At 41.8% G+C, this 27952-nt stretch overlaps 1 protein-coding gene across 1 annotated transcript; it reads right to left on the bottom strand.

Moving 5' to 3' along the window:
* Positions 1–14: 14 nt before the first annotated feature.
* Positions 15–26639, bottom strand: rnf38 (ring finger protein 38). The gene is made up of 13 exons (XM_063476865.1): positions 26521–26639; positions 24888–25576; positions 13407–13468; positions 5546–5748; positions 5066–5438; positions 4754–4918; positions 4334–4504; positions 3587–3772; positions 3368–3471; positions 3157–3241; positions 2896–3017; positions 2679–2778; positions 15–2417 (listed from the first exon to the last, which is right to left on the bottom strand). The coding sequence occupies exons 2-13, from the start codon at positions 25486–25488 to the stop codon at positions 2355–2357; spliced, it is 2235 nt and encodes a 744-aa protein (XP_063332935.1). The 5' UTR covers positions 25489–25576; positions 26521–26639; the 3' UTR covers positions 15–2354.
* Positions 26640–27952: the final 1313 nt, after the last annotated feature.

Genomic DNA, 27952 nt, shown 5'->3' with positions numbered 1-27952 from the left:
ATTATTGAACCAGCTTTTGAAATCCAAAAGACAGGGTAAGGGATTAAAAAAAAAATCATTGCACTACTTAATAAAGTATTACTAGTAATAACTCTCATACAAAATGTACAAACGTTTGTTAAAAATTTCATTATCATCATCATCAACAGACCTTCAAATGATTTTGGTTACAGATATAATACATAATGAAACTACTATGACACCACTTTAATTCATAGCGTTTAAAGGAATATATATCAAACAACCCAGCAAATTGCATGGAAAATGAACAGATGCACACTAACCATACTGGTTGTGCCATCTTCTGAAAAGACATAAATAGTGGGACTGAGGTAATTGCTAGTGTACCAAGCAACAAAAAACTGTCCAACACAAAATGATCCTAAGACACAAAAGGGATGCATACAGAAATGAAGAAGAAAAACATTGATTCCCATTGTTTAAATAAGAGTTGTTGTCTTTTTATAAACATCCAATAAAACTGAAGAAGTGTTTTGTATAAACCAATGTTCTTCCCAGATTCTGGAAAACAGAAATCCACTTTGAATTAATGTTTCTATCTGATGTGGCAACAGTGAAGAAATACGAGTTCTACCAGAAGAAAATCAGATTGGATAAAAAGGCATTTCAGATGGAAGACACTGCAGGTGCCGCACTGAACTTCCTCTTTACTTTTTATGGCCTATGTTAGCTTGTCATCTTAAAAATATTGACCATTTGGGACTTACATTTGAAAGCCTGATTTGTGCTTGAGGTTTACGAGTTATATCATGACTGATGATGATTATTAAGATACAGAGAATAAATGCCTTTGGAAATAAACAGTGGGAATTTGAAAGAACTGATATATTGGGGGTGTTGTAAATACTGGAATATGATGTTGTGAAGAACATCTGTATTTTTTTTATGCATTAATGCTGTTTTTTTCTTAGAATAAAAAGAGTGTGTATAGGTCATAAATCTACATATTAAAGTGCTGAAGTGAAAAATCTACCAGTGAACCAAAGTAGATTTAACGATGACCTTATAAGACTCTTTAAACTTGTTCCCTGTGAGTGATGGGGAAAACACTGGAATCAATACCTGCCAAAATTATAGAAAGGTACCAAAAATAGTCACATTTTAAATACCATATTCCCATTAAAATTATAATATACTGAGGATTGATGAAAATGTTGAGTTTTAATAAATTCAACCATATTCATCAAATATGTCTTGGAGGAGAGCTTAGTGAGCATGTTGATTGATAAACATATTATCTGTTTTTTTTTAAGGGGAAAAAACTGAATCTATTCTTGTTTTAGAGAAGAAGGAACCGATCCGGATTCAAAGGTCTAATGTGTGGTTTAAAAAAGAAAGATGAAATATGACACAGAAGCACTGTCAGCTTCCCAAGAACCTTGGTTGTGAAGATCTGAAGTTACTCTTGACCTTCACTGGGTCTAAATCAATCTGAAGTAGAGTGGAAACAATTTAGGAAGTAAATGCACTGTACCACATGGACTGCATAAATTCTACAGGTGTAACACTCACATCCCCACAAGTGAAAAGGCTCACACTGCTGAAAAAAAAACACTCGCGCACAGACACTTGGATAGAGAAAATAAAGTGTATTTTTTCACTGTTTCAAAGTAGCTCACTCTTTGTCACACAGTGTACAGTATCTTTGTTTCACCCTATACAGACTGCTTTGACACCAAGGAATGCAAGAATACACACAGAGAAATTAAACTGGCTCATTCTGCTGCACAATTATAATGAGTCTAGTTAAAAAGGTCAGTCTCTGCACACCAAAAATGGGACTGCTTAATTATAACCAGAAGAACAATAACGAAAATATAATCTTTGGACTGCCAATTTTCCCCCTCAGTGTTTGTTAGTACAACTATACATGTGGTTTTCAAATAAGCCTTTTCTTCTCTCCTTCACCAGAACTTAACAGTTCACAATTCAGAAGGGTTCATAATGCCTTTAAAAAAAAAAAAAAAAAAAATACGTACATATATGTCCACCTGCACATGACACTGTGTCGTGGGTGTGTTTTTAAAGGCCATTTATAGTGAGCGTTAACCATCAGAAGAAGGCAGGGTAGCAGGGTCTAATAGTCCAAAAATGGAAGGCCTATGAAGTCCAGTGATAAAGTAAGCACAAGTCAGCAAAAAGTCTCCACACTTCTATAAATGCTGATTCCAGGTGAGAATTACCATTCAGTGTCTGGTGGGATAGAGTGAAGGATTAAAGAGCACTGGTCCCAGTTATGTGTAAGCAAAGGCTTGTGGTAAAGGGGTAAGGAAGTTCACTGATTGGTTGGTGCATCCAAAAGGGAGTCAGGGATTGTGGATATTTATAGGAGGTCACTCAGAGTCCCGTTGTACCTCAGAGGCATCGGCTCGACAGATAGGACAGGTCCTGTTAGCCTGGGAAAAAAATAAATAAAGAACCTAAATTATTAATGTACCAAATACAAACAGCACAGCAAGTGTGTAAATTTTCTGTTTACTGAAGTGATTTACAAGTCAGGAGAATGCAGGCTGCTAGATAGAAACATGAGTGAGGCAATATCTTTTTGGAAGTTCAGTTGTCACAGTTATGTGCTGTGCCATGACTGCTCTGCCTGAGCTTCACAACCGCAGTGGAATTTATTACCGTTATCCTAATAAAAGAATGTCTTCACTCACCTTAAGCCACTTGTCTACACACTTGGTGTGGAACTCATGATTACAGGGTAATACTCTCAGAAGCTGGCGTGACTCGAAGTCACACATGCACACCACACACCTGAAAGACAAATGTTAGGAGCTTTTTTACACATGGTCTTGGGCTAACATTTTAAATTGCGCAAACACCTGCAACTGCTCACAAAACAAAAGAAAATCCACGCAAAAAGGTACTCACAGTGTTTGCTCAGATTGATGGTTGTTGGGGTTGAACCTGTATGATGGAAGCTGTTCTATATCTGCTTTAGTTAGACCTCTGGGCTTGGCCTCTCCCAGACGCTCTGCGAGGTTCAACAGGGCCTGAAGATTTCGAAGATAAAGGACATGTTTACAAAAAAACCAACAAAAACAGTCATCATATTAACTGTCGCTTGATTCTAGGATGCAGTATTTTCAAACAAAATGAAAAATGTGACAGCTCGACAGCAGTTTGTTCTACCTCATAGTTCTCCACCTCTCCATCATCCACATCCAGTTCTAGACTGATAGCAGGGGCCACATTTGGAGGCATAGGAAGCACGGACCTGTGGTGGATGAAGAGCATGAAGAAGTTTAATACACTGCATTTATCACCATCCTGAGGTACACTCAGATCTCTCGCAAATTCAGCCACGTAGTTCCAACAGAATTTTTTTAAAGAAGGAACTTACAAGAAGTAAGGCAGGAAGCTGGGGTGGTAGGGAGACGGGGGTACTGCCTGTTGAGAACGGTAACGCCGGCTTGTGAATCGCCGAGGCATAAAGTGAGGATAGGGCTAAGACACAGCAAAAGAGATGGAAAAAATGTATTACACTATGGTTAAAAATTTCATGTTACAAAAATCCTACATTGTAACGTAAATGAACATTTGATTTGACAAATCTACTCACCACTGTAAAAAGCTCCTGTGACAGGGGGTCGTGGTGTGAAAGGAACTGGAGCGGTGTTGAAGGCGCCAGAGCAGAGGGCGGCTGGTGGTGATGGTGGTGATGGTGATGGTGGGCATAGCTGAAACCTCCACCCACTGAAAGCTGCTCTCCCAGAAGCTCAACCTCATTTTCAATCCTCTGTAAGGGCTGTGATTAAATGATGAAAGCATGCCAGGCGTTATGGTGGGTTAGACATGTTTGCTGTCCTATTTGTTTCCTCTCTCTTTGGAGATTTCAGCAAAATCACAAAACAGCATATTTTAATAACACAATTTATAACTGATGGCTTGACAGTTTAATTAATATTAAAAGTTGTAACTCCAATAATGCAACTACTCTTAAAGAGACACATTAAGACATGTAACAAGTAAAATCTTAATATTTGTAACTTGAAGAAAAAAAATAAAATGTACACGTCTTGTAATGTGGAATAACAAACAGAAAAGAACACCAATTTACTCTATAACTTCTCATCTGTAGCTAAATAAAACACTTGGACAAATTAAACAAATATACTAGTCTACTTTTAGCAACATTTCTTGTATTCTACCTTTAGTATAACAATCAGCAACAGCAACTTTGGGCAAATAACACACCTGTGTTTGACTAGCACTGACACTGTTTAAAGTCTTTATGAAACCGGATATAAGTCACTGCATTTATTGCACACAGCGATATAGGTCATTGCCAGTAAAGCTGATCACGTACCGAACGCGGCTGTTGTGTCTGGAAAGGCAGGAACTGTCCGGGTGTGGGGAGGTGGGGCGGGTGGTGAGACATGTGAGGTGGAGGGTGAAGCAGGAACTGAGGATCACTGGATAGCAGTGAGGGAAAGGCATAGGGCACCGGCAAATGTTGCACTGAACATGCCTGTATCATCTGGAAGAGAGTGGAAGAGAAGAGAGAAATAAAATGAGGGTCACTGTAATATGTAGTCTCACCACAAGGTGGCAGCCACAACTGAGAAAACTAACTAGTTTCCTCAAACAGGAAAGGTTTTGGCACACTTTTGTTGTTCACTTTAGTTTTCTTTTAAAGAAACTGCACAGTACAAAGTGTTTTATTTTTCAAATCAACAAAGAAACCCACACACTCCTACTAACTTTTACACTGTTTTATGCCTCTCACCGGGTGGTAGTGTTGTCCAGTGCTGAAGACCACGCTGCAGGCAGGGACCTGTTGTTGTGAGGAGCAGGTAGGTGGAAGATGCTGACTGCTACACAAAGGTGCTGTGAGACCGTGAGTAGGGACTGGGGTCACCGTGTAGGAGACAGGTACAGTGCCCTGCTGCAGCTGATGAGAAATCACACCAAAGTTGAAGTACAGCCTTTCTCTCTCTCTCTCTCTCTCTCCCTCTCTCTCTCTCTCTCTCTCACTCACACACACACACACACAGATTTCTATCATTTTCCACAGAAAATAAAATATTTACAGACTGACCTGTTCATGCAAATCCATAACCATGGCTCCTTGTTGCTGTTGCGTTGCATGATGCTGTTGCTGATGATGGTGGTGGTGATGGTGGTGAGTGGCCGGGTGCAGTAGTCGCGATGATAGGCTGGGGGGATGGAAAGCTCGGGGTTCCTCTGAACCTACCCCTCCACCCCCAGACGTGGGAGGCTGACCGTAGGCGCTGGGAGTGTGTGTTGGGTATGTCTGCGGAGTGGATGGATGGGGGTTGTGGTGGTAGTTTTCATCCTGGAGCTCGGATGGTGACAGACGAGATATGGGGCCTTGGGTGGGGTGGTGGTGATGAGGAGGCAGGTGGCGAGAGGGTCTGGAGAGACGGCCACGCTGACGCCTTGCTGGTGGACTAAAAAAGGGAAGAATAACAGTTTTATATCACAGAACCTGAGGCAAGTTGTAATAGTGGAACTGTAAAAAAATAAATAAATAAAAATCTGGAAACTGCCACCTTACCTGCGTCTGTGCCGGGCAGGAGTGAGGCATCTCTCCTGGTGGTAGTGTGAGTGAGGATGAGACTGTCTCCGACTTTGGGGTCCTGATTCCCAGGGGCGGATGGGAGGAGAAGGGGTGGATGGTGGGGGTGCAGATGAGGTTAGCTGTTCCAAGACGGACTGACTGGACAGCCTCTGGCGCTTTGGACTGGGGCTTTCCTCACTCTGTAGAGGGAGGGGTGAAACACGGAGGAGGAAAGGGGAGAAGAGGAGAGAGGGAATGGATATTGTGGTCAGTGACCCATAGAACTCATATCAAATAAATCAATTTCACCATGCTTTTCAGTCCCTCTAGCCTACAATCCATACCATCACATTAGACATTATGTTCCTTTGTGACTAACGGTACTTCCTGTATATTCCATGCGAGTTTACATACTTTGCATGCGTGCATCTGTGAAAGAAAGCATATTACACCACCAGCTCTCGAAGGCCCTGAGGGTTGAAAGTCACTTCCTCTTGGCGCGAGGAAATGCAAACAAAACAAGCACTCACAAGCCCATGTGCGAATTACGAGAACACTCCCTAAATTGGATAGCTTGACAAATTCTTTCTTGTGAAGTCAAAAAAAGTCAACGATACATACACAAAAACAGAGACATAGCTCAGTTTATTAGTCATCCAGGTTTAGACTGACTAATAAGTTATACACCGCTTCGATCCTACCAACTCATCCGTGAGTCACTTCACTTACTGTCAAACAGTGACTCGCACGCTTAGCACTTGGTGAGGCAAGAACACACACATATCCATGTGTCAGTTCTTAGTCACTCTTTTATGAGGACCTTTGCTGTGCTCTCAAGAACACATGGATTCTTTAAGAAACACCACACACACACACACACACACACACACACACACACACACACACACACACACACACACACACACACACACTTCCCCACAGTTACCCTCTCAATGCTCCCCCCCCCCCCCTTTCTACTTATTTGATCCCTTCTTCCAGCTCCCCTCTTCGTGGGAGAGACACGTTGTTAAAGTGTGATAAAAATGACTCAGCGGCTGTGACTTTTTAGCACACATACACACAGACACACACATACACAGCTCAGCAACCTTGAGAGCAGTGTGATAGCTAACAGGAAACAGCTGGAGAGCAGACTGCAGAAACTCACACACACACACAGTTATGGAAACGCCTGCAGACATGCGCAAATTCACATTCACACATGGGCAGCTGCCACCGTTTGAGTTCTACAGCCTATAAAGAACAATAGCTTCTGAAGTTCTTTAGAGGCAAACTCTGCTGTTCGAGAAAGAAAAAAAATGTACAAAATGTATTCTGACTGCAGGCCCAAACAGAGTATACACTAATGGCTTGCCCATAATATTGAATGTGACCCGGGCTTGACAAGTTTATGGGAAAGGCAAACAATAACTACTACCAGGCAACAAGGATAACAAAAAAGTCATCTCCATACATCTCCATATGTTTAACAGAAATGGTGATGCAGGCTGCAGTTTTGAACTTAAATAGTTTGACCATAAATACAAATACAGAGAGGTCGACCACGGCCTCTCTGTGTGAGGATCTAAACGTATTCTACGCTAGATTCGACACAGCGAACACCACGAGACCGGACAGTGTGCGCACCGCGGATGACGTCAGTGCGCACACTGTGTCTGAGGAGGATGTGCGGAAGTGCTTCAGGAGGGTGAACGCACGCAAAGCTACTGGTCCGGACGGGATTCCCGGCCGCGTCCTCAAGTCATGCGCGGCTCAGCTGGCTGGAGTGTTTACACACATCTTCAACCTTTCCCTCTCTCTGTCTGTAGTCCCAGCCTGCTTCAAAATGGCCACCATCGTCCCTGTACCCAAATCCTCCACCATCTCCTCATTGAACGACTGGCGACCCGTAGCCCTGACCCCCATCGTGAGCAAATGCTTCGAGAAGCTGGTCAGGGACTTCATCTGCTCTGCACTACCCGACTCACTGGACCCTCTACAGTTCGCATACCGCCACAACAGGTCCACTGATGATGCCATAGCCCTGACACTCCATGCTGCCCTGTCACACCTGGAGAAGAGAGACACGTATGTGAGAATGCTGTTTGTAGATTACAGCTCAGCATTCAACACCATCGTTCCCTCGAAGCTGGACAGCAAACTGCAGGATCTAGGACTGAGCAGCTCCCTCGGCAGCTGGATCCTTAACTTCCTGTCTGACAGACGCCAAGTGGTCAGACTGGGCAGCACCACCTCATCCCCCATCACACTGAACACTGGTGCTCCACAGGGGTGTGTACTGAGCCCTCTCCTGTACTCACTCTACACCTACGACTGCACGGCCACTAGAAACTCCAACATCATTGTGAAGTTTGCGGACGACACTACAGTGGTGGGTCTTATTACCAACGGTGATGAGACGGCCTACAGGGAGGAGGTCAGCGCCCTGACCCACTGGTGTCAAGACAACCATCTCACCCTCAACGTCGCAAAGACAAAGGAGTTGATAGTGGACTTCCGGAGGTGCAGAGGAGTACACACCCCCATCACCGTCAACGGCGCCGCTGTGGAGAGAGTGAGCAGCTTCCGCTTCCTTGGTGTACATCTGGCTGAGGATCTTACGTGGTCAGTACACATAAACAAAACAGTGAAGAAGGCGCAGCAGCGCCTCTTCTTTCTCAGGAGACTGAAAAGATTCGGCATGAGCCCCCGCATCCTCAGGACCTTCTATCGCTGTGCCATTGAGAGCATCCTCACTGGATGCATCACCACCTGGTACGGCAACAGCACCGCTCACAACCGCAAAGCTCTCCAGAGAGTAGTGCGGTGTGCTGAACGGATAATTGGAGGTGAGCTTCCCTCCCTCCAAGACATCTACAGGAAGCGGTGCCTGAGGAAAGCGGGGAGGATCATCAAGGACTCCAGTCACCCCAGCCATAAACTGTTCAGACTACTACCATCAGGAAGGAGGTTCTGCAGCATCCGGTCCCGTACCAGCAGACTGAGAGACAGCTTTTTCCACCAGGCCATCAGACTGCTGAACACTTCATAGACACCTCACCCTCACTACTGGAACTTCAACATTATGCACTCCATACTGTATATAAATACCACTGTTTTGCACATACCAACCTCTGTATATTTTATATATCTTATTTTATTGTTTACTTTATTTCATTTGTAAAACATGTATATATATAGTATATACACACTCAAACACACACACGTAGAAAAACATATTTAGTATACACATTCAGTAATGTATATACCTTTACATATTGTACATATATTTATTACTTTTTAGATTAGCCATTTTTATATTTTGCTTGTTTTACATTATTGTATTTTGCACAACTCTGTTGCTTGTGAAGCTCGCATACAAGAATTTCACTCACATGTACTGTACCAGTGTACCTGCACATGTGATGTGACAATAAAAGTGATTTGATTTGATTTGATATGAAATACCTTTAAAAAAACAACAGTTTATTGGGCAGCTCCCTTTCATTAATCAGAATGCTGGTGATTCGATTCCTAGTCTGCATTAGGCCTGCCACGATTAGTAGACTAGTCACGATTATGTCGACTATCAAAATCGTCGACGACTAATTTAATAGTCGACGCGTTGTTTGAAGCTTTGTAAGATCCCAAAAGACGCAGGAATAAGTAGTAGGATTTTAGAGTGTAATAACGGACTGAAACAGAAGATGGCAGCACTGCATGTACAAGGATGCCAGCTGCCGTTAAACCCCGAAGAAGAAGAAGCAGTGTCCGGTATCGTAGCTGTGTCCAAATTCAGGAACCGCATCCTCTTGTGCCCGCATTTGTAGGTCAATTACGTTACAGCGACACGACGAAGACTGTCCAAATTTGAAGACTCCGACAAATGAGCCCTTCATTTCCCCAGATTTGAAGGATGGGTCCCGGTGTATACTTCGTGGCCCAACCTATCCCAGAATTCATAGAGCGGCCCAGCTCAGTTTCCAACAATGGCGGCAGCTAGTTAGTTTTAATATTACTCTTATTATACTTTCTGGGTCACAAAATAAACATTTAACATATTTTCAGGCGAGAATGTAGCTGTGTAAACCTCAAATATCTGCTCAGTTTATCAAGACACTGCATATTTTCAAAAGCGCTCCGACGTTTTCGGAGACGTCTGTTACGATAGCTAGCCGGGGTTCAAGGCTCACTAGAGCCGGTGAGAACACCGGACTCCCGGCAAATCGTTTTCAAACCCACCGCCGTCTTTTGCTACTCAGGTTAAACATGATATATAAGTCACTTAGATAACTTAAAAATGTTATTGTTTGGCTTTTTTCAGTATTGTATTTGTTCCTGAGTAAATCGGTTTGGCTGAGATTAAAGTTATAGTTTTTACACAGCTGAATAAACGTCAAGCAGACAACTGATTAGTGTGAGATGCTCGAGAATGTACTCCGGTGTCCTGCTATATTTTAGATAGCAAGAAGCAGAAGGCTGAGTTTATTAAACTCCACCGAAACAATCTGCAAATTTCATTAAAATTTAATAAACTATCATCTTGTCTTTATTTTTAGTTAGCACATACCTGAAACACTTAAAGCTGTAAGCTAATGATAGTTATATAAGAGCAGATGCATGCTGGTGCAATAAGCTGTACGTTTTACGTCCAATGGACGCATGATCTGATTAGTCGACTAATCGCAAAAACAATCGGTGACTAGCCGACTATTAAAATAATCGTTGTGGCAGCCCTAGTCTGCATGTCAAAGTGTGCTTTCACAAGATATTGAACACGCCATCGCTCTCCTCCATGTATCCATTATGTTTGAGTGTGTGTGTGTGTGACAGTTTAGACACTTAAGGTGCTGCACAAATGTGTGTGTGAATGCATCTTCTTGTTTTTGTATTCTTACTACTCTGTAAGCCGTTTTCTAGAACACATCTCGTATTCGGTGCTGTAATGAATTCAGTTTATCTTCAAAGTATGAAATTTTCTTTCGTCAAACAGGCGAACTCGAAACAAACTAAACAAATAAAAATATGAGCCTTGACATGAAGAGAGGACTAAGACTTCAGTCACACAAATATGTTTTCATTTTAAAACAAATCTCTGTACATACTAGCAGTGTTTTAGAGTTTTACAAATAATCTCTATTCTGTACTAACATGGCTATGAAGGCATATTAAAATGACGACACACATGCATGCTGGGCATGCTTGTGACACTGTAAACAAGACAAAAGGGATTTTGGCTTATAGAAAAAACTACAATGAACGAAAAGCAAAGGTACAAAAAGAAAGGACCTGGACCAAAGATGAGGAGTTGCAAAGCAAATATGACAATCTATTAAAGCAGTACCATAAGCATCATCAATCGCTACAGGAAGAAATGGCAATGGGGGAAAAAATGCCCACACAAGAAGGATGAAATGCCTAGCTATAATGTTTTGACCCAATTTAGTTAGCAAACATGGCTCAAACAGAAACTTAAGTCTTTTCTGCCTGCTGTCCAGACTAAAACATAATCCCAGACTGTTTTTGAAACTAAAATCTGTGTTTTTAAATTCTTTTTTCTTTTTTAGGATGGACACTTGGCATATATGAAGTACACATCAACAAATTAAACTTATTCCCACTGCTTTGCTTTTGAAACACTGATTCTTTCGGGAGACTTGAACACAACACAACATATGTTGAAGTTCAAGTTGGAATCGGAGTGAAACAGTGAAAATAGGTTATTTGTTATATAAGAAATAAAAAATAAGCTTTTCTCCATTTCATTTTATCAAAACCAGCAGAAGATACTACAATACGCCCATTACGGCATTGGATGGAGGGCACTAGTGGTCCACCCCCACCCCACTCTGAGACACTAAGCTTCTCTCTTCCAACCCAACACCCCACAACCTCTCTACCAGCCTCGCCCCAACCCCAAAACCCTAGGGACATCTACTGTGCCCATTTTCATATCTAAGCCAGTCTCCTCTACTCACTCTCCCCACCCTTCTGAATAACCTCCTACCATCCCCCCTTTCCTTCCATCAGATAATCTAAACCCATCTATGATCGCCTCTTCATGTGCCCCCTGCTTTTTCCCTGTCTGCCTGCCCTGTCCAAGACCCTTGCTTAAAATATGAGGCCAAAAAAGGTTCTTAGACAGGACAAACACATCTTAACAAATGCAGACTATTGCCCATTACTATGAAAGTTTGATGGGCCTGTCTACCCACGTTAGAGGGAGGGGAGCACTGCCAGACAAAGGAGTGTGTGTGTGTGTGTGTGTGTGTGTGTGTGTGTGTGTGTGTGTGTGTGTGTGTGTGTGTGTGTCCTAAAGCAATGTGTTATAATGTGCCCTCATGTTCTAATTGAGTGCCCGAACTTGTGAACTTATACACAGACACACACATCTGGTCCAAAAACAAAAGCTAGAAAATATGAGAAGAAAACATTCTGACACAAACAAACGAACTGACACACTGACTACAGCATGTCTGGAAAAACTGTGAATCCATCTATGGCTCACACATCCTCCTATTCCTTCTCACAGCATCCACAGCATGTTCACAGACCAGAGTGGACAGACATCCTGAAGCAGAAGTGCAGACACACCCTTCCACATTCTCTTTCACCATGTCTACATTTGGGGTATGCATGTATCCACTCTCACCCACATACACATAGCAACTCTGGCCAACAGCTGTTATGGCTTCACTGTCTTTGCTGAGAACCAAAATAAAAGAGAGGCCCAGAGACTGCATGAAAATACAAACCTAAAAAAAATACAATAGAGACCGGGTTTCTCTTTCCTGGCATGAGAATCTGTTCACGAATTTGCACACTGAGCAAATATGGTCATTTGCTTTTACAGATTCATTAATATTTTGCAGACATGCTCCCACTAGCACTCAAACACTTCTCCCTCCCCCACTTATTTTCTTTCCATCAACAAGATTTCAAAGCCCATTTTGTTTCCTCTGCCACTGTTCCTCCCTTCCTTCCCCTCCTTTCGCTTCTCTCACTCCAACCAAGTTCCACAGCTGGAGGTGAAATCATTAGCAATACCCCCTCCCTGTTTTTGGCCTCGCCTCTCTCCCTCCCCTCTTTTCCTCCAAGCTTTCTGCAACACCTTCCTCAGCATCCTGTCTCGCCTCTCCTCCTTTTTTTTACCCGTTTTCCACTTCATCTGTTAGCTTTTAACACACAACTTCACTTGTGATGATGACTATCATTTACTGAAGTACACTTGTATACTGAAATATTATCAGTAGCACACACACAAACACACAAGGTTTTTGTTTTGTTTTTTAAACTGGTGACGCAAACATATAGTTTCTGAAACAAAAAGGATACGCACCCTTAACAGAAAAGGGAAACTGTTTTTAGTGAAAACACTGCAAATAACGGAATGCGGCTAAATGCAATATCCAGTAATCAGATTAATCTGCTGTAAACAACTGGCCATCAGCTGTTTATTCAAAAGCATGGTATGGTATGCTTCATTACACAAAAGTAAACAACAAATACATGAAACAATGACAGCCTAACTATTTGTAAAGCATAAACTTAAACAACAATCTGCAGTCCTCTCTCACAGATGTATAATGTGCATACAGTTATGTACCACCTCTTAACATACTTTGGCATTTATGAAATGTAAAGCAGAGGCACTGCTGTTTGAGTTTCTCAAGGAGGCAATTGGAGGCAAATGTCTACACAAGAAGCCTCATTGCCTGCTGCTGAATACTAAACACCATCAAGCACTTCTCAGAGCTAAAGCTTCATCTCTGGGAGAGGGGTCATTAAACCAATACATTTTAAAAGTTTTTCCATTTTGCAGAAATTCTGTGAAAACTTTAATAAATGTCTTTCTTACCTTATCGCTCTCCTCTCCATACGCATGGTCTGGGTGGCAGTGGTAGGACCCGCCAGAGGCTCCTGTACAAAGAAGGAAAGAACATGTAAGGCTTGCTACAAACCTTTCGAAATGAGTAGTTTTTCCTTATTATACCACTTTCAAGTCCATTTGAAGGTCACAATTGATGCCCCTGCATGGTCACAACAAATGGAGGGCACTCAGACATCCTTACTAAGCCATCTCTACACTCCTACGACTCTTTTTCCCCACTCAGACCCTCTTGGATGCAAAAAAACTACAGCAAAAAGTCTTAAATTGCCCAGAAATCGCCATCATCTGCGCTTGATAAGTTTAACTAAACAAAATTGTATTTGGACAACCATTATCATGCCAGGCTAAAAAGTTTCTCTATGTATTTCTCATCCAAAAATACAGAAGCAGCTCATTTCCCTAAAAATACAACGCAAATAGGCATCAGTTTTTCTTATGTACACGGCCATGAAAGTTATTTTTTTTCTGCAGTGTACTGTGTATCATTTTACAATATAAACTACAACATAAAAGGAATACCTTTTGGCGTTATTGACATTATAGCCATCATTGTTTGGAGACCTCTGTATTATCTCCATTTAATCCCTTTGTTGTTATTATTCTAACCCAACTTAAGACTTTATACACAGCAGCAAAAACAATGACAACATGTTTGTTTGTGAGAACACTTGCTGACCGTGTGTACGGCAAAAAAGTGACTGAAACACATATGGCATACTCTTGTCTCACATCAGAGGCAGTAGATGTAGGCACACATGCAAAAACACACACACACAAAATAAACACAGTAATCCTGGATTAGAGAAGCTTTCTGATGATACCGCCGCTTCCATCACAGCTAAGACTTTTACTCTTTTGTTTTTCAACAATCCTTTCATCTTTTTATTGTCTTTCCTATTTATTCTGGCTTTTATTTTTCCTTTGTCATGGGGACGTCTCTCGTTCTGAGACGTCCTCACCACAGATGGTGGCAGTGGTATACACACCAAGGGTAAGCACTCCCAAGGGCACTCCAGACAAGACTACCTTTTCAATAAAAATGAACGAATCAAAAGTAAAAAGAAATAGATGCACAAAAAAATAAAAAATAAATAAAACATTTTTTAAAAAGGTGTTTAAAAAGAGAATTTTTCACCTATCGGCTGTTTGTTTGTGGGATTTTTCCTGCTTACAGCCGGCCTCTTTGAAGAGAAGCTATGACTGACAACAAAGGGGGGGAAGAGACAGAAAGAGGCAGAGTGAGGTTTTCACAACTGAATTCCTCAGTCCTTAAAAAAGCATTTCCTTTCATACTTCAATCCCTAGAGCAGGACAAATAAATGGATTGAAAAGGTTGAAGTAAGTAAAGCTTATATTAGTGTAGTGAAAACCAGGCTAAAAGGCTATTTCCACTGAGATGATTTGGGACGGAATACTGGTGAAGTATTCAGGGAGCTCGCCGGCTGCATAGCGGCTCGTCTCTGCAACACTCATTCACTGATCACAATAGGCAAAAATCCAGCTCCCTCCCTGAATGTGGTCTCACTTGCACATTGTCAGAATCCTGTAAATTGACTCAGAAACGAGTCATTCAGTTAGAGTCACTCTATAGAGCACAACACAGAAGCTACAGAGCAGGTTTAAAATGTTGCAGTAACATCGTGTTCACTGTTGGACTAACAGACTGTGCACAATCTTGGTTCTGCTGTTAGGGCACCGAGAAAAGCCGAATGGTGGGATTTGCAGTATGAATTACAATGTGCGAGGAAATGGCAAATTCTTCGACAATATCTAGGAAGTTTTAGACAGTACAAAATGGATTTCATGGACACTGAACTACTGTACGAAGGGCTTTGTCACATGAACCTTCATTGGCAAGCCACGGACTCTGCAAATGATGTGACCTTCTTGAATCACCTTTTCCGTGTCTTCAGTCATTTTTGCAAATCCAATGCAGTCCTCAACTTTTCTTGACATGTGAGGAAGCAGTGGGGTCGAACGTTAAACTGTCTTTATCCCACCAAGTAAAAAGTCTATGACAAAGAAATGAGTAATATAATCAGCTGCTACTCAAGTAAGTTTCCCATTATAAATAAAGACAGATAAAGTCCAATTTTACTGTTTTGGACTACAGTTGGTGATGGTTAGTCTTATTCTGCTGTGGAGACTTCAATGAGATTGTTGCAGCAGCACATGAACCAGTTCTTCACCTGGTTTGAGTGGCCCTCCCAGCTCACAGCAATTTTCCAGGGTAAAACAGCACCAGTCCAAGATAGCAGAGTTGGTAGTCAGTTGGTGACAATGAGCATCTTTGGAGAATAATAATATCATGGACTAAAACAAAAGCAGTCTGGCCAGTGAAGCAGTCAGTGTACAAATACAAGATGGGAAGGGCTAGGGTTAGCTGGAAAAACAGCTAACCTGGTTAAAAGCATAATGAACCAGTATTTGTGAAGTAAAATTTACATACATGTGGGAAAACAGCAATAGGCTGCAAAGTTTTCTAAACTTAACTTTCAGGTGATTTTGTGTTTAAAACTGAATTTTGCATAGCTATCTGAACAAGAGGAAGTCGAACACAGTAAGATATTTTGTTGCTAGAATAATAAGGTCAACAGACTGCATCATGATGGAGGATGGTTTTTTTGACAATTAAATGTCTGCCGTGTGAAGCAGATGATATGAAAAACTATGACTTATAATACTAAAGACACAAAGTAGCTTTAGAGCACCACAATTCATCTCTTCTCTCTTTGAAAGTCACAAAACAAACTTTTGAAAAAACTTTTAAAAAATGAATTGAGTGTGCAGTAACCATTTCCTGCTGTGTGAAATTTAAAAAGGTCTTATCTAAATGAAGGAAAAATGATTGCAAGCAATGCCAGCTTAAGTAACTATGTGGAGAATGAATAGTTTGCAGGCCCCACCTTCCCCGTGGCTGCAGAAAATTGCCATCGACTTTAGTTGTTTGTTTCACAAAACCAGCACAACAATGTTGGCAGGAGAGGGTGAAGGAGGAGAGAGAACGAGAGAGAGAGAGAAGTGTGGGTGACAAGAAGAGGGCAAAAGGGAGGTGCAGAAGAAGAGGACAGGGCTGGAAACATGCATGAAAAGGTGAGACCACTGAGGAGGAAAGGGAGACAGGAACAGACACGGAGTGGAAGAAAAACGAGTGGAGGGAGAGAGAGAAAGAGAGAAGAGCCAGAGAGAGGGAACAGGGTGGGGGTTGTGGCTTCCCCTCTTGACTGCTATTGATTTTCTGTAAGCCTCAGAGTGCATCAGCTATTTCTATCCATTTCCTTCACCTCTCCCTCCCCTTCTCATCCCTCCCTCCCCCCTGCACTCAGCTCAGACACCCTCCTTACACATCCTCCTCCTCCTCACACTCTCCATCACTTCATCACCATCCCTCCCAGCCACCGATCTATTTCCCTATCTGCCGGCCTGTCTCCCTCCCATATATTCCTGAAGCTTTATCGCACGGCACCCACATTTCCTTTTCTTGCCCTATCGCACCATCTCTATCCATGATCTCCATCAGCCTCTCTCTTACCGTCTATCTTTATTCAACTACATCTTCCCGTTTCATGTCCAAATGGAAAAACACAGGAGAGAGTGGGTGAACAGAAATGATAGATGAAAGGATAGATGATAGATAAGCAAAAGGTTTACTTAACAAATCACCAGCTCAACAGTAACAACCAGCCACAGAAGGCTTGTTGTCTGCTGCTGAACTTGTATCCATTTACATAGCATTCACAGAAAGTAAGCAAAACTGAAAATATGTATATCACACACACACACACACACGCATATACACACCTCTCACATCACCCCGCCTCCTGAACACATGTCAGAGCACACTTCACACCCTAGCGCAAAGCAGTCAAGTAACAAGCTGATATCCAAGCTTAAAATAGGCGGGCATGTAACGCTTGCCCAACCATTACCTGCTTCACACGCGCTTCATGGCAAAAGAGTGTGTGCATGTATAGAAATGGGACTGATTCTACCGTTCTCCCACTTCATTGTCCTCCTACATTTCCTTCCTCATTATCTTTCTCATTATCTTTTTTTGTGTGTTCTGCTGCAGTCCTTGAGGTTGCTCCTCCATCCTGCATTTCTTCTCAAGCCTGAAAATTTACATCCCACAGTCTGCAAGCGTGTGCAGGTGGTTGCACAGAACATACTTGAGTGCGAAGTTGTTGTGAATATGGGCAACAGTGAGTAAGTCACACGTCTATGTTCTTTTCTGAAACCTCATCTCTGCATGCCTACATCAGAATATTATGTCGTGTATGTATAATAAATAGTGTTTGCTGAAGCATCTTTCAATGTTTTTGGATTTAAACTTTTGCCATGGTGAAGTTTGCATGTCTTTGTGTGTGTGTGTGTGTGTGTGTATATTTGTTTTACCAAAAGTCCCAAGTAGCCAAAAAAACAGAAAAGTTTAGAAGCATGTTTCTTTCAAATTAAGAGTCACTGAGCTCAAATATTAATGTAATCCATTCAAAAATCAACATTGTTTATTCATATTTATTACATACAGATGTACAGGTTAACACAGAGATTTTTTTTGCATTGTTTAATTAAAGGGAAAGTTTCTCCATGCTCACCTTAAATAATAAGTGACTGATTTCATGGCAGCTACTTTCTAAACCAGTACATTGCTAGTAAACATAGTTCCTGTCAAAGGCAAGTCTGGTATTTTTGTGAGTATGCCTGTCCCAGTACTGTCTACGTGAGCTCAAATACAGGCTAAGTTTAAACATGAGCACAGTCCAAGAAATGGCCTATGGCTTCTTCTGACATGACAAAATGTTTAAAACTGGATGTGTAAATGTATAAAGTACATTCTTTATGACGAGGCTGGTATTGTTTTGACCTTTTGCATCTTTCAACATCATAATGGCAAAATGTGGATCTGCAGACACACAGAAACTTTACTGTGCTATGCCATTTGGGTATCTTAACACCCACCGAAGTATACTTTGCAACTGACTTTCATTTCATTATACTACAATACAGGTCAGACTCAAACCCGAGCCACTGTACTCCATGCAGCATGTGGTCGCCTGCTCACCTACTGAGCTAAAGTGGTGCTCCACTACTACACTTCTTTTTTTCTTTCTTTCTTTTTTTTGTTAAATCCGTCTCCCTGAACTATTACATCCATTAATTTTCTTTTGCCTTGCTTTGCTTGTAAAGTTTATGCTGCTAACCAACTAGCCCCAATACTCCCTGTACTCATACCAGCTGGCCCCGTGTCCCTTGTTCTTCTAAACAGAGCCCACACGACTCAGTACTGGTTCAGGAGCCATAATGTCGATATAACCGAATCTACAGAACAGAGGACAGTACTACCACCAGCAGGTCCAATCCAGTGGAGTTGAGAGTCCATTCGCAGGGTACGAGACTCACTGGAAATTAACCTGGTCACACCGCTCCAGTATGCTGCTCTTCTATTATGTATTTGTGACAAAAAAAAAAATTCAAAATTAAAATATTTGCAGAGGAGTTTTATTTCATAATTGATTTAAGAAAGCGCATCTGTTAGAAATAGTGGTCTAAGAACTCAATAGCGTTGCGGCTGATATGAAGCTGGTCTCTAGCTCGATTGTGACGTCATCCTGTCTGTATGCACATGTTTCTAACAGTCCCATTCCTGCTCCCAGCCCACCCAGGCAGCAAGTAAATAAGGCGTGTGCACTGACGCACCAAGTCAGTCAAGTTCATAAAAATACAGAATGCACACAGCGAACCGCTCTTTCACACTCGTTTTCTTTTCTCACTCTACTTTCTGTCTTCAGTCTTCCTCTCCACATTCCCCTCAGTGAAAGACAGAAGCCATCTGAGCAACAGCATTAGGACAGGGAAAGTAATGGGCAGAAAAGGAGAGTGATAACTGTCTTAATTCTCTACTTTCCATCATAAATTTTGACACTAGTGCCACAAAGTGAGCTCTCAACTATTTGAACTACATTCTGAGGAGCCCATTGGAAATAGCTACTAATAAAATGCGCTTGCTCTCTGTCTTTGGGGCAACTAACACATCATTTATAAGCCAGGATCAAGAGTGTACCCTGGCTCTCTACCTATTAGAGCTGGGATCTGCTCCAATCCCTAACTTAAGTGAAACTAAGCCTCCTGGACATCTTTTATCTCAAATGAAAAGAAAAAAGTGTAATATTATTTCATAAGCTGGAAGGTATAAATCTCACAGCCCCCAAAAAACCTCCAACTAGTTATTGAGTAAATAAATAAGTAAATGAAATTATCTTCGCATTCTGACCAATAAAACACCCTAAGTGCAATTAAAAAAAAAAAAAAAAAAAAAATTATATATATATATATATATATATATATATATATATATATATATATATATATATATATATATATATATATATATATATATATATATATATATATCCAAAACAAAACCCAATTTCCCAGGTTTTTTTGGGGGGTTTTTTTTTCACCCCTGAGAGCTTGAGAGGTGGCAGGAAAGGGTATCAAAACAAACACAGACAGAAGCTTATAGTTCACTGAAATATCTTAATGACTCTTCTCTACCATCCCTACAGCGTGTTCCACCTCTCTGCTGCCCATCTGTATGCACAGTATGTTTAAACAGTTCCTGTTTGCCAAAATACAGCTCCATGAAGCACTGAATTTTCAATGGATGTAGCCTTTTAGCCATATGTTGGCAAAATGATGAATGTTTGGAAAACACTCAGCAAATGTGTGGACAGCAGAGAAGTGGATTATCCTGCACATGAGGTTTGGGGGTGGGAAGGGTTTTCTTACAGTTACACTTTACAAAACATCCAAAACAAACTTACTACTTCAATCTACAACTATGCAGATTAAAATATTCAGTTCATGTAAATGAGCAGTCTTGGTTAAAGCAGTGAAAACAAAGACAGAGGTGGAAAAGGAGAAGGACACATTGAGGGGTAGTGTTGAAATGATCAACAAAGATAAGGATACTCAACTGTTGAGGCACAGAATTGCAACAGAAGCTATTTGAGATTAAAAAGAAATTTCCAAAGGCGAGAATAAGAAAATATAAATCATGAAGTTGTATACATGAAGTTGTATTACACCCAAATTTCCCCTTGTGGGACAATTAAAGGATTATTCTATTCTATTCTGTATGAAGTTGGTTGGGTTTATACTTGTGCTAAGGGTTAATGGTGGCCCTATCATAGTACTTAAAAAGTACAACTTGACATAATATGCCATTTCCCAACAGCTTACTGAGAAAGGGTTACATGAGCAAGAAAAGAATTTTACAAAAGAGGATATTTCTCGCAACAAAAGGGGAAACACAGGCTTGCAGCCATGATATAACAAAAAGGTACATCCAGTGGACATATGCAATTAAACTGAAAGTAACAGAAGGCCAACATGCAAACACCAGGAGCAAAGTATGCCTCCCTCCCATCCTCCTCCTTAATTCACTCACCATTCATTCCTTTCTGACACATACCTTTACCCACATTCCCAAAGTTAGTGCTTGTCTTGACTTCAGTCAACTGTTCTGGCCTCTTCATGCCTCCAACACTTTTTCAGTATCCACACCTCCTCTCAGGTTGCACACTCAACTGCTTTGTGCAAGAAAGACATGCTTCCTGTCTATGCTTTGCTTATGGCCGCACCCGTGACATGCTACGTTTCTTCAACAGCCCTCTTCCTTATATTTGTTCACATCTTCCTTTTGTTATCACTGCCTGGTCTCAGCCTAATCATCTTCCCGTTCCTCATCCCCTGCCTGCACCTGACCTTCCTAAAACTCGTTCACTGTACTTGCTTAATGCAGTCCTATGACTACAAATTCCCATTACTGACTTGTTTTTTAACCAGCTATTGCAGTTTTTGCTCACTCATTGGCTTCCTTCTTCTCTCCTCATACTGACCTTTCTTCAGGAGTTAAGTGACCCTTTGGCATTCTCTCTTACACTTAGTCTCAGAAGCACCTTTTTTCCAAACCAGATCAGAGCCCTTTCCCTTAGATTCTGAGCTAATTTAAGGTCACTTTCCCCTACTCCAAGGATCCTCTCTTGCTGACCAAAGTTACTGCTTTGTTGTTTATTTGGACAGAGTAGCAGGGAACCCCTGCTACTTGGTCAATCCAAGTGAAAGAGTTTCTCTTCAAACTAGAGGGGGTTGCCTGGGCGACAAGACAAAGGAAAGCAAAAAAACAGAGTGCATGTTTCCACTTCTGTTACAGACAGAAGGATGGAGAGGACAGGAGTGGAGTGGAGGGGTAGAGGTAGAGTGGCAGGATTGTCCGCCTCTCTGCTGCTTTGGGCAATCCATTAAAACGATCCCTCCATTAGACAAATGTGAAGGAGGAAGCCAAAGAAAATGGACCGGAGGGGTACAGAAAGGGTTGACTGATTCAGACGGGAGGGAGAAGTGAATGTGAGTAACAGGACAGACTGTGACAGAGGTGGGTCGCAATCAGGGTAAGATATCAGCTGCTACAAAGGATGTTTTTATCAACTCGGACCAATTGGCAGCAGTCTTAAGCATTTTGAGAGCTTTTCTGTGCTTCTCTTTTGCAACCTCAAGTCTTAGTTTTGCAGACATCAGCTCTCTTAAGTCTGAAAACATAATGATTTCCTAAAAAGTCATGTGAACTTTATGACAGATAAAAAAAGAGGAAAATACCCTTTGCACTATGTACAATATGAAACAAGTATGAAAGAACAACGCACAAAGAGGAAAATGGGAGCAAAATAATTACAACGGGGGACTAGGAGAGTAGAGGAGATGAGTGGAGAAGAGGGGAAAGGAGAGGAGAGTAGGGAGGGGACTGAAGAGTACAGGATATCATTATCTTTCATGTCCAACGCAGGTGACTAGCAGTGGAAGAATAGATTAAGTATCCCTCCTCTCTCCCAGCAAGCAAATCCCATTCTGAGAATGGAAAGAGGGTTTAATAAGAGGTGTGTAGTGGTGGGAAAGGTCCAGCTAGCCAGCTGCTTTACTCTTGTAGGAGTACGTTTAACTATAAAAGTACACCCCCACCCCACCCCCTGCTTCCTGCAGTTAACAATGTAAACAGCACTCAATTAAAAATACATAGAAATAAAACAATAACTTACATTGTATTTAAACTACAATATCTACTAAATGAAAGAAACTTTTATATGTGTGCATTTTTTCTACTGTTAGACTCATCATCTACCTACACAAATGCAGGAGAGAGTAAAGTACAAACACAAATGTGTACATCCACCTGTAGCCTTTCTGAGTATCTGTTCTTTTGTGGGTGTCAGGTTGTGTTGAAATTTGTCTGAACAACAAGTTGGTAAATTTATAGAATTTCTACCCAGGTCCTCCTCCTCTAAATCAAAATCAATTTGGATGGAAATACAATAAAGTCATTCCATCCATTGATTTGAGCTATCCATTTCACAGCGGAGCTACTATGATAGAGTACAGGCAGCAAGTCTCAGTGGGTCGATAAACTCTGAAGATAACTAGAAGCAGTTTGGTGAGACACTGTGACTTGGCAAACTAGTCTATATTTTTATTCTTATTCCTATTTATTTGTCTTGGTTCTTCGTTCCTTCCTAAGAACAACATACAGAGACAACTTTATTTCCTTGGAACACAACACAAAGGTATACAAGTAACACACACACATTGCTTCGACAACCTAATGACTGAGTGTTCAAAAGAGGCCTCTCTTTGTTTATGTGGGTTCAGCTGTGTTCTTGCTCTCAGTCTTCCAAACAGGTAAATCCAGTCTCTCTAAAGAGCTGCTCAGTTTTTTGTGTACACAGATATGCAAACACCTACTGTTTAAAATGTGACAGTTTTTTGTTTTGTTTTTTTTAAATCATCATCATCTTTATCATTATTACTCCTATATATGCAACTCAAGCCATGGACTTGTTTCATTTCACTGTGTATCTTGATGGTGTACCCAAGTGAGGACATATTTCGAAGAGGTGAGCAGAAGTAAGTACCTCCACAGAAAAAAAAACAAAAAAAAAAACTAGGCCGTCTGTCATATATGAGTTGCTTAGTGAGAGAAATGACTGCGGTCTTAGACATATCCCAAGAGGTAGAATCGGTATGAGTAATTTGTCTGCTGTAATGAGACCAAACCTAAACCCTGCTTTTCCCAGAGTCCTTACATTTTAATGTCAATGACTCAAATTAATTTGCAAAATAAAAAATTTATAAAACAAAAGTTCCACTACATAATGTCACTGTATAAAAAGGGGATTTTGTTTTAGAATGTTACAATGTTTCTTTACAAAAAAAAAAAAATTAATAATAATAACTAGTAAAATGTTTCCACAACACCCGTGGATGCTACCAACTGCAGAAGCATTTTCAAACCTGTGAAGCCAGTTAGGTGTGCTATCAGCTTTAGTGAAAGGAAAACTTTCCCATAGCCTCAATGAATGTGAAACTCTAGCTGTGCTGCTTCTATGTTATGAAGTTCACAACACTGCACTCACTGTGTTGTGTGAGAGTGCCCTCACATGTATTTAACACCCAACACCAGTCCACACATACTCTAACCAAGTTTGCTTTGCAATGGAGCAAAAACGTCACAGCAGAGGTTACCCAGGTAGCTGTGAATAGAAAAAAAATTAAAAAGAAAAGAACATTTGAAACAGAATACAACCTCAGACGGAAACCAAATATCTGTTAAAACAGAGGCCATGGCTAAGATTGTTTACCACTTTGGTCAGCTGATTCTCTGTCATAAGCACTTTTTTTTGTATGTGTATGTGCATTCATAACAGTAAATGCTGACTAAATGTTGATCTATTCAATATCATACATGAAATGAATGAGAACCAATACAGTAATATATGAGGATATTTTAACTCTTGTTCACAACTTCACACTACAGTCCAACAAGTTGGGTTATCTAGCTACAATTTTCGCTCCAAGAAGCTTTGAAAAAGAACAGACCATACCTAGTTTAGTCAAAGATTTTGCCTGTACACATTATAAGGCTTGTTACCTAGTTACATCAATATTTGTGTAATTGACTAAAAGTAGACATGCCACAGTGCCTAAAGAAATGCAGTCTGGTTAACTAACTATGCACAGCAGTTCAACTGGCTTGAGGCTACCCCAGTCCACAGCACAGGCTGCTGTTTTTCATTTGCCTACTGTGTGTGCTAACTGTGTATCACATCCACACTATAGCTAAGTGGCAAGAACATAAAACACCCCATCTAATTAAAATACATCAAATGTGTTCACACATGCACAGACACTACAGTCATGCCAACCCCAGGGCAGTCCCCTCCCTCTCTCTGTTAGCTTCTAAAGAAAGGTATTAGAACACCTCCGCTTATGTCCCTTCAACTCGCATACAGTGTGAAATTAAAACTCTGAGTGGAGGTGTGACTCGCCTTTCCTTCTTGTTCTAAACCTACACAACCACATACACGTCCAGTGACGATGACAAGTGGAGACGTTTACCTGCTGCTGGGATGCGGTGCGTTCCGGGAACAGAAGACAGCCTCTGAATGCCGGGAGAGGCGTTACTTCCTGGGGCTCGCTGCTGGTTCTCCGAGTGGATACTGTGAGTTCCAAGTGGTGCGCAAGCGGCACCGTTCTGCTGCTGTGGATGTAGTTGCTGCTGCTGCTGCTGATGGTGGTGGTGGTGGAGATGGTGGTGGTGGTTAGATACCATAACTGCGCTGCCGGTCATTCCATTGCCATTTCCAACACCGCACGACTGATAATATCCAGACCGTGAGCGAGATCGAGTCCTTGGAGGTTCCATGGTCATTTGGTGGGGGTGGAAAAGAAAAGAGGAGGACGCTTCTGGGGACTGCGGCGGAGAGCCGTTGGTAGATCCGGGCTGTACAAAGCCCCTCGCGCCGCTCTGGCTGTAACTATAGCCCCCGAGTCCTCTGCCCCCCTCCGCGCCCCCGTACTCTATTCGCTCCGCAGACTCTGTCGCCCCCGCCTCGTCGAATAAATCAGCCCCTTTAGGGACAGGCTCCGGGGTGGAGGGCAGCCGGGGGCAAACTCGAGGCTCCTGAGTCGTTGGCTGTCCAGCGGCTGCGATTGGCATTTCCTTTCGGGGAATTTCCTTCGTTTCTTTTCCTTTTTTGTTCCCTGCGTTTTCCTCTCGTTCCCCTCACCGAGGCAGCTTTTACACACTGTTAAAATGACAAATTAAATGAGTTACGAAGAGTTAAACCGAGTTGTGAGGTACTCTGTTAACACTGTACATCACAACATTCACCAAGCTGGACTACCTACACAAACAAGTCAAAGCCATCAGTTTCTTTTGACATGCACGTGTGTTGTAATTTTGAGTTAACTGGTAGTTTGGTACTAAAACTTTGCTATTTCATAAACTGGTTCATCAGCTTACATTGTGAATATTTACGTTTTCACTCAATTAGACTGTTTGGGAATTTAAAAAAATTAATCTACATGAACGTGACAGGGATACGATTCCTCTCCCGGCTCACCAGCAGCTTTAACTTCACAACAGCAACGACCACGGCTCGCTAGCTGACGGGAAGCTAGCGTTTGGGGGCGATGCTAACATTAGTGCGCATAGCACGCTGTGGTAAAGGCGTTATGATGCTTCTTCTAACTATATAACTACAGTGTTACCACACCAGCTCGCTTTCTCGGAATCCCAATTATCCTCGAACCGACTTTAAAACAACTTTCGCCACTTTAACCCCCATTTAAACTTGTTTAGCCAGTCTGCGTAATGTCGTTCGCTAGCTTGGCAAGCCATACCAACCCCTCCTCCTCTACCGACCAACACAGAGAAAAATCCCATAGCTAGCCACCCACGCCTCGAAGCGCTTTAAAATATTTGGTTAATAGTAAGAAAACAAAACGGTGTTGTGTATAAACTTATTCGGGTGATTTCGGTGCGCTGGGATGAGCCGGTAGGGCTTTCCCGGTTGTATGGAAGCAAACAGCAAAGCGCAGAGAGAAAGATTAAAAGTGGCCGGTCTAAAATTACAAAGAAAGAACCACGGCTAAAATTAACAGGATCTTAAGGAATGACCCCGCCTCTGTGTCTAACGCTGAAACCGGGTCTATTTCCCCTGCTCTGAGTATTTTTTTAACAACTTACCTTCAACGCGCTCTCCCCGACTGTACTCCCAACTCGGATCTGTCGATAATATTGCGAGCCCTGTCTGTGAGAGTGTATGAACGCGAGTGTGTGAGCCCAGTGTTCGCTCGGTGTCAGCGTGAAATGTGACAGACCGTCAACGCTCAAGTCGGATTTCACCAGACCGGATCAATCGACGACAGAAAACAGAGTGCATTTGTAGTTGCTTCCCCCAGACACAATGCTGGTTAAGTCACCGATGGCAAAAAAACACAGACAAATGACTAAAACTGTTAATGTTAGTTTGTTTTTATAAATACAATTTTAAAATCCGGACTTTACCGGTGAAACGAACCGGTTTAAGCTCGGCAATCTATTAGTAGGGCTGTTAAATCAGAAGCCGTGGATAGCAGAGAGGCAGACTAAAAGGGGCTTTAAATTATTTATTTACAAATACCAAGCCTACCCATTGCAGCTGTTTCCTTTGGAGTCGAAAGTTCGCTTTAAAAATAAGTATTTGCTGTGTTTGCAGAAGTTACTTGAGCTACAAAATTACAGTAGCGAGAAAAAAAATAACTAGAACGTTATTAAATAGTGACAAACATAGAAAAATGGGGGAGGAGGGCAGATTATTCAGCCGTAATCTAAAATAAATTAGGCCACTAGGATAAATGAAGTGCCTGTGTTTATCAGATCTCGGCCAAAGTTTTCACGTTTAAAAAGGGGTTTTGCATGTTTTCTCATAAGCTGGAGAAAAATGTGATTGAATGTTAAAACAAACAAACAAACAAAGAAACAGCTGCAGAAGCTTGAGACCATTATACCTTTTTTTGGAAAACGTTCAATGGTGCCGTGTCAAAGGTCAAGAACATGCCCTGTTTGAAATATTTATGAAAACTACTGTTACTGTGTGTGTGTGTGTTGGGGGGGGGGGGGGGGGGGGGGGGGGGGGGGGTATGGGAGCAAGAAGAATGGCATGTGAGAGGAAAACTGAACGTGGTTTCTGATTGTCCTCTCTTTCTCAGACACACATACACACACACATCTAACGCCATCTGAGTCGATCTTGCCTCCTATACCCTATTCCCTTGGTCTTGTTCTCTCATTTCACACATACTGAAGCCCAACCCATCAACAACAGGCCTAATACACACATACGCCCAACAGACACACACATATTCTCTCCTCATTACACTCCCTTTTCCTACTTTGATGATATGCAAATATCCCTCCTACCCTCCTTCCTCTCACTCCTCCCTTCCTCCCTCTGTGTCTCCCACAAGCAGCAAGCTTCCACACACACACACACACACATCACACGCAGGCTAATGCGCTGTGGCAGCGTCCACAGACAGGCGGGGAGGATCAATTTTTCACCCAGTGTGCTACCGATATTCATAAGATAAGGCCACAGTAGATAGAGAAGAGAAAGAGAGGGAGAGGGAGGGAGAAA

Source organism: Pelmatolapia mariae, linkage group LG6 (assembly GCF_036321145.2).
Source record: "Pelmatolapia mariae isolate MD_Pm_ZW linkage group LG6, Pm_UMD_F_2, whole genome shotgun sequence".
Classification (NCBI taxonomy): Eukaryota; Metazoa; Chordata; class Actinopteri; order Cichliformes; family Cichlidae; genus Pelmatolapia; species Pelmatolapia mariae.
The sequence above is the reverse complement of the archived record's forward strand: the minus strand, read 5'-3'. Positions and strand labels throughout refer to the sequence as shown.

Coding starts and splice junctions, on each gene's coding strand:
- rnf38 (XM_063476865.1), bottom strand. CDS start 25,488: ATGCCAATCGCAGCCGCTGGACAGCCAACGACTCAGGAGCCTCGAGTT. Junction 3,773..4,333: donor AGACACAACAGCCGCGTTCG/GTACGTGATCAG, acceptor ATTTAATCACAG/CCCTTACAGAGGATTGAAAA. Junction 2,779..2,895: donor CATCAATCTGAGCAAACACT/GTGAGTACCTTT, acceptor TTTGTCTTTCAG/GTGTGTGGTGTGCATGTGTG.